Here is a 13678-nt window from a genome sequence, read left to right as displayed (position 1 = left end):
CAGGGTCTTCTCCAGGCCCAGTGACCTCCTGCTCCTACATTCTCTTGGTTCACCTGGCTCACTGTTCTCCAGCCTTCCAGAGCTCGGCTCCTCCCCCACAGCTGGGTCACCCGCCCCCTTCTCAGGGTTCCCACCACTCTGCGATTTAGCACACTGCCTTGTTCTGTTGCCTCTGCCCTCAAGTTTGTCTCAAATCCACCTCAGCTGGCCTCTCTGCTTCCCCACTTGGGACCCTCGGGCTCATTTTTTTTTTTTTTAAGGTTTATTTATTTGAAACTCAAGAGTTACTGAGACATCTTCCATTGGCTGGTTCACTCCTCAGGTAGCCACAACAGCCAGGGCTGGGCCAGGTCAAAGCCAGGAGCTCCTTCCGGGTCTCACACATGGGTGGTAGAGGCCCAAGCACTTGGGCCACCTTCTGCTGCTTTCCCAGGCAACCAGCAGGGAGCTGGATTTGAAGAGGAGCAGCTGGGACATCAACAGGTGCTATGTGGGATGCTGCCACTGCAGGGAACGGCTTAACCTACAATGGCACAGCCCTAGCCCCTCAAGCTTACTCTCGCCTCAGGACCTTTGCACTGGCCATGCCCTCTGCCTGAAGTCTTTTAAATTCCCATCTCCCTCCCTTTCTGCCTGTTCTCTCGTGAGCCTCATCAAAACCCTTTGTGTCTTCATTGACTGTAAATGTACAGGAAAGGCGGCAGAAATCAAGTGTTGTTTAACTTATTTGAAAGGCAGAGCAAGGAAGAGGTATCTTCAACATGCTAGTTCACTCCCCGGGAAGATGAGAAAATGGACCGGGGAGAAGTCCCTGGAACCCTCACTACCCTGTGCCCCACCCGCACTGTGCTACAGGGTGTGGTTCCCTCTGGACGTGCGCACGTAAGACAGGGCCTCCAAAACAGCACGGGCCTGGCACTCGGCAGGCAGGCAGGGACTTCCTGAAATAGCTGAATCGTGTGCCCGCGTCTGCCTGTGTGCCTGGAGTGTGCAGCCAGCATCTGGGGGCCTCTGTGGCTCCCGTGGAAAGTACCCAGTGACGCCATCCCAGGAGAAGTACAGCCTCAGAATAAGCTGTCTCAACAGGTAAAGGTACTAAAAACACAAATATTTTAAAATATGTTTATTATGTATTTTATGTTGAATACTTCAAGAGAGAATTACCATGATTTCAAAATGCCACCCCTGGATTCAATAAATATCTTTTTATAATTACACTTCATCAGTATCCAGAAATGTAGGTAAATAAGTCAGCTAAAGAACAAAGCCGGTAAAGCAGCTCCACAAACCACAAGTCTCAGGGCTGGGGGCCACGCGTGGTCGGTTAGGCCACTCTGCCTGCCGCCGCGGCTTTTAACATGATTCACGTGTTTCCATCACCTTCGGGAGCACAGCATTGCAAGATACATTAGACTCCTGCTGCTGAAAAGAATCTTTGATGTCTTTAAAAAAAAAATCAGCTTACTGCAAAGAAATTCAGGAAGAAAATCCCAGGACCCTTGGTCAGAAGCTCCCAGGGCTCGTGCCCCTGTGACGCACACGAAGCTATGAGCCAGGCTACGAACAGTGCTCTCCTAATGGAAGACGCTAAGAAGCAGGCAAATGAGGGTTCTGCAGGCACAGGCTGGCCCTCCAGCGTGCCGGTGCGGGCTCCTCGTGTCAGCAGCTAACCACCCCTACCTTAGCCAGCGTTACAGAAGCAAAACATTCAGGGTAATTATTTATCACAATAAGCGTAACTGTTCTTTTGCCTTCTACAATCAATCACCTTTGAAATGCTACAAGTGGACTCCGGCTGTGGGCTGTGGGTGTCTTCTGGGCTGAGAAGGTGCAGGTGCACGTGGGAGAAGCTACTGATTGACCTTCTCAAAGTACTCCTTGGATGCGGTTGGATGCGGCTTGATCTGAAAATATGAAAAGACATTAGCTGCATGGGTAACAATGACTTTAGGATAAAATAGTCTCAAAAGTTAAGCTGAAAGCTCCCAAGTTTTAACCTGAAGTTCTTTTAAGTCTCTAAGATTGTTTTGTTTCTTTTCAAACACATGGATGAAAGTTACATTAACAGCCTGCCTGGTCCCTGGTGGGCCCCTCACACCCATTCAACCCCCATGGCTACACCCACCTGCACCTGGCCTGCACCCTGCTGCTAAGGGAAGCCCCCTGCTGCAGACACCCCAGGCCAACAGCCCCCACAGAGGACCTGGGCCCTCTGCGGGGTCCTGCCGCTTCTGGGAAACAAGAGCGAAACCTCACCGTGGGAGACTCTGGCGTCCAGTTCGCTGGGCAGACCTCCCCGTGGGTCTCCACATACTGGAAGGCCTTCACCAGGCGCAGGGTCTCCTCCACGCTCCGGCCCACTGGGAGGTCGTTGACGCTCAGGTGCTTGATGATCCCATTGGGGTCAATTATGAAGAGGCCTCTGCAGCAGAACGGACCCGTGAGAACCCCGGCAGCACCAGAACAGGGCGGAGACCAGGCCGCCCCAGCGCTCAACACGGGACTCCCTCGGCTGTACCGGAGGCGGCTCTGTGTCTCACTGCCGGCGGACACTTTAACAAAGGCAGGACTGGACCGGGTCACCGGGGGAACATACATTATGGTCAAGTCCACGAAACCGCAGGGGGCATGGTTACCCTGCCTCTCCGTGGTTGGGATGCACGCTTTGGGCTATGGGGTCAAATCCTGGCAAGAAGCCACGAGCAAGGGCGAAGGGACAGAGATGGTGCACTATCTGTGGTTCAGAAATATTTCGCAAGTGAATGAGTTCTCGGGCAACGAAGAGGAAAAATCCCACAGGAAGATCTGCAGCAGGAAGCCAAGCCCATCACCTAGTAAGGCAGTGGCCCACCAGGCCACAGGGTCAGAGGTCATTGTGTCCGTGTTACCACCTGGGGGAGTGGGGCTGGGCTCTGAGGCCTCACTGGTCCTGGCACTTGTGCCTGGAGGGCGGAGCCAGCTGGAGTCTGCAGGGCAGAGGAGAGCTGGGACGAAACAGTTCCCTGGCTTCCAGAAGCCCAGTGCTAGCCGCCACAATATTGCAACTGGCAGGGGTGTAACTGCAGGATCGGCGAGGACCCACAGAGAAGAGCACCCCGGGGGCGAACAGCAACGCCTCCCCCGCCACCACCAACTCTGCAGGGCAATCTCCTCTCAGGCAAAAAGCTCCACGCCTCGTGCTGGAACTCCAGAGAGGACCCAAGAGGAGAGCAGGTGACTCTGAACAGTGAGGACGAGGCCGGGGGGCGGGCGGGTGCTGGGTAGCAGGCACCAAACACTCAGGAGTCACAGGCCGCTGTGTTGCACGGCACAGTGGGGTAACTACAGCGCACAACCACCTAGCATGGGTGTGTACAGAACTGGGAGAGAGGGGCCGGTGGGCTGCACACAGGAGAGCGAAGGAGAGGCTGCCCACATCGAGCAGTGACACTCTGCGCACGTGCCCGAACACGGCGCCCAAAGGCTGCCCTGACCCCATAAGGAGCGTGGTATTACACGTCCACCAACAATGCCTCAGGAGATGGACTTTCTGGGGCCTCCAGGAAGCACCTGAGCAGCTCTCAGGGAAGGGGGTCTCACCTCAGAGCGAGCCCGGGGCCCTCCAACAGCACGCCATAGTCCCGGGCTATCTGCTTGGTTAAGTCCGACAGGAGCGCGATGTTCATGTGGCCCAAACCGCCGCTCTGAGAGAAATGCAAACAGGGGCTGTCACACTCCCACACGGTGGTGCTCCAGGCCCACGGTCAGGGCGGCGAGTGACGGGACGTGGGCACGGACAGCGGGCGGGCTCCGCTCTCCACTCTGTTTAGCTCACTTCCTCCCTGCAGCCGTCCTGAAGTAGACCAAATAACCACCCCCAATTTATAGAGGGGCAACTGAGGCCCCCCAAGGTCAAGTAAGGGCAGAGGCAGGAATGAAAGCGGCTAACGTAATTCCTAAAGCGAACTAATTTCTCAAACACAGACGTGGAAGAGCGATGACAAGAAATCGCTTTGATCCTCTGAGCCACCCAGGGTCTGCAGAGGGATGGCCCAGCCGTCTCGCCGCCCTGCTGAGCCTGTCTCTACTGCTGTTGTCCAGTAGGAAGTGCAAGTATAGTTGGCAGGCAACAGGAGGTACTTCAAAAAGTTCATAGAAAATGACAGAAAAAAACCAGCTTATTCTGAAATCCACGCACGGTTTTCTCCGAATATGCACTCTGGGGTAGGCATCTGCCTGAGATGTCCACACCCCAGATCAGAGTGCTGGAACCCAGTCCTGACTCTGTTTCGAAGCCAGCTCCCTGCTAATGCTGTGGGAGACAGCGGAGGACGGCCTAAGTGCTTGGGCTCCTGCCACCCATGTGCGAGGCCCAGATGGAGCCCCTGGCTTCCGCCTGGCCCAGCCCTGGCTGTTACAGTTATCTGGGGAGTGAACCAGCGGACAGAAGACCCCTGACTCTCCCTCTAGGTCTCTCTGCCTTTCAAACAACTAACCGTGCTTTGCACGGTCTCTCTCGTTTCTCTGATCCCAAGGGCAAAGGCCCGCGTGCGATGCCATACCTTCCGTGGTGTGTTGATCCAGGCGAGATGGCTAAAGTGGGAATCCACAGAGACGGCGACAACTTCACAGTTCACATCGTGAAACTCATTGGCTTTGTCACTAAAAGCGACAATTTCTGTAGGACACACAAAGGTGCTGGGGAGGAAGGAGAGTAATTCTCAGCAGAGCTTCAGAGTGAGATGTAAGATGTGAACAAGCAGTCGTCTAAGACCAGGAGTGAGACAGGCAAAGTGGCTACCGGCCTCACTGCATTCTAGTCGCACCACTGTCCTTTATCCCCTGTTTAAGGAACTACATCAAAATTAGGACGCGTCCTAAGAACAAAACAAATTATATTGAACTAAAGTAGCTTGGAGTGGGTATGGCACAGCAGTTAAGACACCACCTGGAGATGCCTGCACCCGTATCAGAGCACCGGGTTCGAGTCCCGTTCTGCTCCCTGTGCAGACCCCAGGGGCAGTGGTGAGGCTCAAGTAGTTGAGTCCCTGTCACCCACATGGGAGACCTGGCTGAGTTCTCAGCTCCCAGCACCAACCCAGCCCATTGCAGGCATTTGGGGAGTGAACCAAGGGATAGGGGATTTCGTTCTGTTTTCCCTCTGCCTTCCAGATAAACACTTAGAAAAGTAAAGTAGCTTTATGAAAAAAATTCATTATCCTTTTTTTTTTAAAAAAGATTATTTGAAAGGCAGAAAGAGACAGACACACAGAGACAGAGAAACAGGCCCTTCTGTCTGCTGGTTCATTCCCCAAACGGCTGCAACAGCCAAGGCTGGCCAAGGATTGAGCCAGGAGCCAGAAACCCTATTCGGGTCTCCCATATGGGTGGCAGGAACCCAAGCACTTGGGCCATCTTCTGCTGCCTTCCCAGGCATATTAACAGGAAGCTGAATCAGAAGTGGAGCAGCCTGGACTCAAACTGACAGGTACTCTGATATGGCAGGCAGATGTCCCAGGCAGCAGCTGAGCAAGCAGGCCGCCAGCAGTAAGAGTCAGGCAGAGTGACGGAGTCAGGCGGGCAGTGGCGCTGTGCGTGCAGCAACGTCAAAGGACACTCACAAATCCAGAGGGTAGAAGAACAGCACCAAGTACTTCCCCTTGAAGTCATCGAGGCTTAGGTCTTTGAACTCGCCGTTGACGACGGCTGTGCCCTTGAAATAGGGCGCGGGCTGGGTGACTGCGGGAGCGCGGTGCGAGGGACCTGGAAGGCAGAGACCCACCCGTGCACGTTATCATTCGCTACACCAAGCAGCTTTGTGACTGCATTTAACCTTTCCTGATAATTGTCTACTAGCATCAATCAGTTAAGAGAGTCAGCTACAGGGTGGGTGCTGGCACAGCAGCGAAGGCGCCCTTGGGACATAAGCATCCCAGCTCAGAGTGCCCAGTGGGAGTCTCAGCTCCGCTTCTAATGCACCTGCCCACCAGTGCACACCCGGGGAAAGCAGCAGGAAGTTCCTGCCCCCATGTGGGAGATCAGCATGGAGGTCCCGGCTTCGGGCTTCGGGGGTTTGTGGCCATCTGGGGAGTGAACAGCAGATGGAAAATTTCTGTTTCTCCTCCTCTAACTCTGCCTTTCAAATAAACAAAAATGAATCTTGTAAACGAGAACAAAAAAGATAATAAAGATGGAATTAAGAAATGAGGCTGGAGAATTCATCCAGCTCTGGTTCCCCAGGGGGCAGACGTGTGGCCTAGCAGCTAAGATGCTCCTGCAGGGGCTGGCGCTGTGGCCCGGCGGGTAAAGTTGCTACATGTAACACCGGAATCCTATATGGGTGCCTGTCTGTGTCCTGGCTGCTCCACTTCCAATCCAGCTCCCTGCTATGGCCTGGGAAGGCAGTGAAGATGGCCCAAGTGCTTGGGCCCCTGCACCCACGTGGGAGACCTGGAAGAAGCTCCTGGCTTCAGCCTGGCCCAGTGCTGGCCACTGCAGCCATCTGGGGAGTGAAGCAGTAGATGGGAGGTTTAAGTCTTTCAAATAAATAAATCTTTTAAAAAACAAACAAGCAAAAAACCAAACTCTCTTACAGAGTTTGTTCCTCAGCCAGGCTGAGGCACAGAGGGTTAAACTACCACCTGTGATGCTGGCATCCTACAGGAACACTGGTTCGAGTCCTGGCTGCTCCACTTCCAATCCTGCTCCCTGCCAATGCTCCTGGGAAAGCAGTGGAAGGTGGCCCAAGTACTTGGGCCCCTGCCACCCACATGGAGACCTGGATAGAGTTCCACGCTCCCGGTTTTGGCCTGGCCAGCCCTGGCTGTTGCAGCCATTTGGCAAGTGAACCAGCAGATGGAAGAGCTCCTCCTCTCTCCCCGTAACTGTGCCTTTCAAATAACATAACATAAATCTTAAAAAAAAAAAAAAAAGATACTCTGTTGCACTTTGTGTCCCGCTGGGAACGCCTGGATTCCACCCTCCCTGGTCCCCGACTCCAGGCAGCAGAGATGGTTCAAGCGGCTGAGTTCCCACCAAGCACATGAAGACCGGCACCGAGTTCCTGGCTCCCGGCTTGAGCCGGCCCAGTCCCAGCGGCTGCCGGTACCCGGAGCGACCAGCAAACTGGAGCTCTCTTTGTGTGTCTCTCTAACTCCTCAAATAGTTAACTTTGAAGAACTTGACTGTGCTTCAGATTCAGTCTGGGTGAGATGGGACGAATGGCACGGAGGAAAGGTGCCTGCCAGGAAGGCGAAGCGGGCAGACGAGGCAGGCGTGCTGGGCCAAGGCCAGGCTGCTGAGATCACAGGGCCCCGCGGCGGGGTCTGACGCAGGAGCAGGAGATAGCAGCCAGCTGTTTCCAGGAAGATTAGACCGGGGAGGGAGGGAGGGAGGGAGGAGCAGGGGGCGGCAAGGCCGCCAGGTGATTTCCGTTATCTCCGAGAGCGCGGTGTCGAGGGGAGGGGCGGGCAGAGAGAACAGGAAGGAAGGAATGGATGCAGGGGATGTGCAGGTCCAACAGAGGTCCCACATCACAGTGCGTGGCATGGCCAGGAACAGAAACCGATGGCGCGGGTCGGGGCAGGGGGTCAGGACCAGTGGAGACCCCTGGGCGGCCAACGCTTTTCTTCTTTTATTCATTTATTTGAAAGAGTTACAGAGAGAGATGGAGAGGGAGAGAGAACCTCCATCTGCTGGCTCACTCCCCAGATGGCCACAGCAGCCAGGGCTGGGCCAGGCCAAAGCCAGGAGCTTCTTCCAGGTCTCCCACGTGGGTATGGCAGGGACCCAAGCATTTGGGCCATCTTCCACTGCTTTCCCAGGCCATTAGCAGGGAGCTGGATCAGAAGTGGTACAGCAGGAACAGACGCCGGCATTGGAGATGGGGGCTTTATCCTCTCTGCCACGGCGCTGTCCTGTGGCCCGTCAACACTTTACAGGCAAGTACCCTTTATTACATCTGCTTGGCAGAAGTGGTTGGGGCTCAAAACGTCTGCACAGACAAAATAGGCCATGTTGCGGGTGGGACCCAGGTCCGAACACACAATCCATTTACTTTTCATGTGTATCTTACACACACTAGCCTGAAGTTCCTGTAATGCAATAGGGTTTTTGTATTTTTTTTTTTCATTTTTATTTATCGAGAAGGCACAGAGAGAGACAAGACACAAGAGAAAGAGAGCTATCTCCCATCAGCGGGTTCACTCCCCAAATGCCCACAACATCTGGGACTGGGCTGGGCTCCAGCCATGAGCCAGGAACAGCGTGGGGCTCCCACACGGATGGAGGTATTGTCACTTGAGCCACTGCTTGCTGCCTCTAGGGGTGCACAATGACAGGAACCTGCACTTGGGAGCGGAGCCGGGACTCGAACCCAGGATCTCCAGCACGGAACATGGGCATCCAAGCCGTGGCTTGATCACTCACTACAAGCCTGGCCCCGGACGACAGTCTTAACAATTTCGTGCATGAACAAACTAGTTTCACGGAGGGAGATGCTCCCTTGTGCTGTCATGTTCTCACCCAAACAGCTTCTGACTTTGGGATTAGGGACGCCTGACAGTGTAAGAAACCTTTCAAAGCTCCATGGAAGTTAGTGAAACTTCTCGGAACCTTTCACGAAGACTGCTGAAGCCCACCTCCCCCCAGACTGCATCATAAATGAGCCAGATCCAGGGCAGGAATTTTATCTGAGGCCGACCTTGGCAAAGCCACATCCTGGGTGACTGCATATCCCAGGAAGAGCTCGGAGTCGCTCAGCTCGCATCCGGCATCTGCACCCCCGGGTCTCACGGGCAGCCCTCCCCTCACCCCCGCCACACACAGCAAGCCCAGAAGGGTGCCCCGCCATGCCACTCAACACGGGATTAACAAGGGCAGTTCACCCCCGACCCCGGCTTACTCTGACAGCGCCTGGCAATCACCTAACCAGCCTTTAAAAGCCACTGCAGCCTGGTGTCCCCCCCAGACTGCCTTCCCTTGTCCCGGGTGGGACCGGGGCAGTGCTGTGGTCCCGAGCTGCCCCGGGGAGCCTAAGGCAGGGCCCGGGAGTATGGCTGCCTCTGCCTGAGGCCACGCAAGGCACAGCACTTACTGGTGCTGAAGGCGAGTTTTGCTCCAGACCGCAAGATGTGTGTCAAGCACAGTGTTCCGGAAGCGGCAGGCCTAGGGGCTGCAGAGGCAAGCCTGCCCCGAGGAACGGCGCCCACGTGCCGGGCGAGCTGCAGAGAAACGCGGGGCGTGAGTGTTTCAGGCATGGTGACCAGGGCCAGCGACCTTGAACCAAATGCCAGCCCCCACCCCCACCCCATCCCACACTCTAAGGGCATGGATAACTGTCCCTCTGCTCCCTCAACAACTAAGACCGGAGGGCTCAGGCCCGGGCCGGGGTGCAGCCCTCCCCAGCAGCACCTGCGGCGCCCCCCTCCGGGACCCGCGGCGAGCAGGCCCGCAGAGCAAAGGTCGGTCCCCGGGAGCGCGGGCAGGCGCGGACCCCGACACGGACGAAGGCCGTCCGTCACCCCTGCCCATCCAGCCCAGCGACGCCTCCGCGGACGGAGAGGAAAGCGGGTCGCAGACGCGAGGCCGCCCTCCGTGAGCGCCGTGGACACTGGACAGCGGACGGCCGCTCCGAGCTGGGGGCGCCGCGCAAGAGCGGCCTGCGCAGGCGCACGGGGCCTCCCCGGGGCGGCCTGCGGGTCAGTCCCTGTCCACTCCTCCCAGGGGCAGCGAACACCCCGCGGGCGCACGGCCGCGCGGTCCTCTCCGGGAAGCAGCTCCCGGAGCCACCGCGACGTACCCCCGCCGGTCCCCCTCTGCAGCACTCACCGGGGCCCGGAGCAACCTTGCCACAGCAGCCGCCATCTTCAATGCACGCGGGAGCCGCGGGACGGCCGGAGACGCGGGGAAGGAGGGGCCTTGCGGGGCGGGGCTTCGCGTGGGGGCGTGGTCTCGGGCGGGCGGGGGCCTGGTGGGCGGGGCGTGTCGGCCCCGGGAGCCGCCCCCGCCCTGCGTTTGCTGATCTCTCCGGAACATTGCCTTCCGTGCTGTGGATTCCGAACGCTGTCTTCCTAGCGGTCCGCGCGTGCTGAGGAGCCCTCCGGGCGGACAACGGGGTTTATTTCCGTATTTCCCACTGGTTCTGCCTGTGGACCTGGCGTGGGGACCCTCCACTTTCTGTGAAGTGATCCCTTTCCTGTCTTGGCCACAGGCGGAGCCGTGGGCGTCGGTGGGAGATGGAGTTTGTTATGAACGCAGTTTTAGCCTTGCAGGCTCTGTTGACCCCAAAGCCCCTGGGAGCGCGTGCGAGCTTCCATTCTGGCCTCTTCGAATGAGGAGAATCGGAACACATTTAGACGTTTGTCTGTTGTTGGTGTGTGCGGCCTGGCCCAGGGACTGGGATGCCATTTGGGACTCCCGTGTCCCCAATCTGAGTGACCGCGTCCCCCTCCCCTGGACTCTCATGTCCTCGACCCGAGTGACCGCGTCCCAGTCCCCGCTCGGGACTCACCAATCCGAAGCCAGGAGCCAGGTACTTCTCCTGGTCTCCCATGCGGGTGCAGGGCCCAAGCACTTGGGCCATCCTCCACTGCACTCCCGGGCCACAGCAGAGAGCTGGCCTGGAAGAGGGGCAACCGGGACAGAACCTGGTGCCCCAACCGCGACTAGAACCTGGAGTACCGGCGCCGCAGGCGGAGGATTAGCCTAGTGAGCCGCAGCGCCAGCCGTGCACAGTCCTTGAAAACACAGAGCTCGGTGGAAGAAGCCAGACATGAAAGCTCGCCTACCAAGCGTGGTGTTTCCTTTTATATGAAATATCTAGAATAGATAAAGGCACAGAGACAGAAAGCAAAGCGGTGATTGCCACTTACCAGGAGGACTGGGGACCGGCACTGATGCTGCAGTAGATGGGAGATTTTCTTCTGGGGTAACCACAACGTTTTGGAGTGCACAGAGGTGGTGTCAGGGAAGAAGAGACCGAGAAGCCAAGGCCAGAGCAGGTTTGTTCAGAATAAAGCCTGGGAGGGGCTCACTCCCAGGTGAACGCACACAGAGAGGGAGCCTCCTCTCTTGCAGACTGGTGGTTCATGTACAAAGTGGCGGGAAGGGGCTCGGGGGTCTGAGCTGAAGCTGGGCTGCAGAGACAGAGAGCCTGGGCTCGTTCTGAAGGTCCTGCGGGACCACAGTGTGAGCTGGGAGGGCTTTGGGCTGAGGCTGAGGCTGGGCTCTGGGGCCGAGCTGCCGACTGGGGGGAGAGAGCTGGGAGGAGCCGGGGGAGCTCCGGCTGATGGCTGGGCTCTTCAGATAGTGCTGTGTCAGGCAGTCCAGGCAGGGCAGGGCTGGCCAAGGCAGGGTGGGCTGTGTCAGCAGGGCAGAGAAATGGGGGCCTGTTTGCTGTATGTATGGTAGGTGAGAGGTCAGTATGGATCCAAGGCTTTTTTGTCCTTACTCCATCAGGTGGTGGTCATACAACATTCACAACATTGTGAACTTGACACTGAATTGTTCTGTTTAAAATAGTTAATGCCGGGGCCAGCACTGTAGCATAGTAGGTAATGCCACCACCTGCATGCCAGCATCCCACATGGGTACCGGTTCTAGTCCTGGCTGCTCCACTTCCAATCTAGCTCTCTGCTATGGCCTGGGAAAGCAGTGGAGGATGGCCCAAGTGCTTGGGCCCCTGTGCCCACATGGGAGACCCAGAAGAAGCTCCTGGATCCTGGCTTCAGATTGGCCCAGCTCTGGCTGCTGAGGCCATCTGGGGAGTGAACCAGTGGATAGAAGACCTTTCCCTCTCTCTCTCTGCCTCTGCCTTTCAAATACATAAATCTTTAATAAAAAATAGTTAATGTTATGTTATGTGAATCTCATGTCAATTAAAAAGAAAGAAGACATGGGGACTGCTACGGCCTGCACATGATTTGTCCCCTCGGAGCCCAGGTTGAAATTGGCATGTGGGTGTGGCAGCGCTGGCAGGTGGGTCCTGTAAGAGGTGATTCGCTGGGACGAGGGACGGATGTCTCCCTCTGCACTGGGTTAATTCCCACGGGAGGAAGTTCTTGCTCTCTAGGGACTGGGTTAGTTATCGCACAAGCAAAGCCACCCCTCAAGGTTTGTGTCTTCTGCACAAACCACCTGCCCTCCCACTTTCCCAGCAATAACAATTATAAGATTAAAACCTGCAGCATGAGGGGCTGGCACTGTGGTGCAGGGGGTTAAGCCGCCACCTGCAACACTGCTGCCCCACTTTGGAGCACCAGTTGGAGTCCCAGCTGCTCCGCTTCCAGTGCTGCTTCCTACTATTGACCCTGAGAAAGCAGTGGAAGATGGCCCAACTCCTGGGGCCTCTGTGCCCATGTGGGAGACCTGGATGGAGCTCCAGGCCTGGCCTTGCCTCATCCCAGCCATTGCAGCCAGTCGGGGAGGGAAGCAGTAGAAGGAGGACCTCTCTCTCATTCTCTTTTTCAAAAAATATATCTTTCAAGATTTATTTCTTTCAAGATTTATTTATTTATTTGAAAGGCAGAGTTATAGAGAGGCGTGGTGGGGGAGGGAGAGAGTCTACCATCCACAGGTTCACTCCCCAAATGGCCCCAATGGCTGGAGCTGCACCAATCCGAAGCCAGGATCCAGGAGTTTCTTCCAGGTCTCCCACACGGGTGCAGGGACCCAGAGACTTGGGCATCTTCTACTGTTTTCCCAGGCCATAGCAGAGAGCTGGGTGGGAAGTAGAGTAGCTGGGTAAGACCCAGCTACTTTGTTTCTGATCCAGATTCCTGCTAGTGTGCGCCCTGGGAGGCAGTGGGTGACGGATCAACACTTGGGTCCCTGTCACTCACATGGGAGACCCAGACTGAGTTCCAAGCTCCTGGCTTCAGCCTGGCCCATCTCTGGCTGTTGAGGGCATTTGGGAAGTGAACCATCGGGTGGGAGATCTCTCTGTCTCTCTGAAAATAAATAAATAACAATTATAAGATTAAAATAATTTGTATTGAGGTGATTGCTCAGACCTTGCCCCCCTTCCCCAAGGAACTCTGTGGGTACCAGGAAATGCTAATAGGATCAGTAAAAAAATCAAAGTTCAAGATCCAATATTTTAAGGGACATGGAAAGGCATACTGATTTGCTATAAAACACCAGCTCTGCCGCTTGTGTGGCCTTGGACAATTTACTTAACTGTTTTCTCATCGTTGAGATGGGAATGACATCAATACTTCTCCCCAGAGAGTACTGTGGGGAATAAATAACTTAGTATTTAAAGGGATTCGGCACACTCAGGAAGACGTGGTGTTTGCTGTATTAAATAAACGAGAAACCCGAAGAGAGTGCTGTGAGCGTTTCAGAGAGGCTCGTGAAAGAAGGGTTTCGTGGGGAATCCATCTTCTCTCCGGGGGAGGCTTGTTAAGACTCACTGTGAGGTTGTTACCGGAGAATGGCAGGGTTCTTGTCTTCGCGCAAGAAAGAATTCAGGCGTGAGATAGAGTAGTGGAAAGTAAGGTTTATTAGGGAAGGGACATCCGTAAGAACGGATGGGCACCTCTCCAGACAGAACAGAGAGAGAGTGCCCAGTCGCTAGGACTGGGGGAAGAGCGAGGTTACATGGTTGAGTGTAACACACCTGGCCAGGCCAAGCGGACGGCTCAGCAGAGAGGCAGAGGGCTGAGCACGCAGTCCGGTTGAGGCCGGGGGTTTTAAGGAG

The 13678-nt window shown here is 55.9% G+C and overlaps 1 protein-coding gene across 1 annotated transcript; it reads right to left on the bottom strand.

Moving 5' to 3' along the window:
* Positions 1-1108: 1108 nt before the first annotated feature.
* On the bottom strand, positions 1109-9930 carry PRDX3 (peroxiredoxin 3). Its single transcript, XM_002718686.5, has 7 exons — positions 9808-9930; positions 9074-9200; positions 5601-5742; positions 4542-4677; positions 3580-3683; positions 2257-2422; positions 1109-1904 (listed from the first exon to the last, which is right to left on the bottom strand). The coding sequence occupies exons 1-7, from the start codon at positions 9841-9843 to the stop codon at positions 1851-1853; spliced, it is 765 nt and encodes a 254-aa protein (XP_002718732.2). The 5' UTR covers positions 9844-9930; the 3' UTR covers positions 1109-1850.
* Positions 9931-13678: the final 3748 nt, after the last annotated feature.

This window comes from Oryctolagus cuniculus, chromosome 15, assembly GCF_964237555.1.
Source record: "Oryctolagus cuniculus chromosome 15, mOryCun1.1, whole genome shotgun sequence".
In the NCBI taxonomy this organism is placed as follows: Eukaryota; Metazoa; Chordata; class Mammalia; order Lagomorpha; family Leporidae; genus Oryctolagus; species Oryctolagus cuniculus.
Note: the sequence above shows the minus strand (reverse complement) of the source record. Positions and strands in the feature narration are given on the sequence as shown.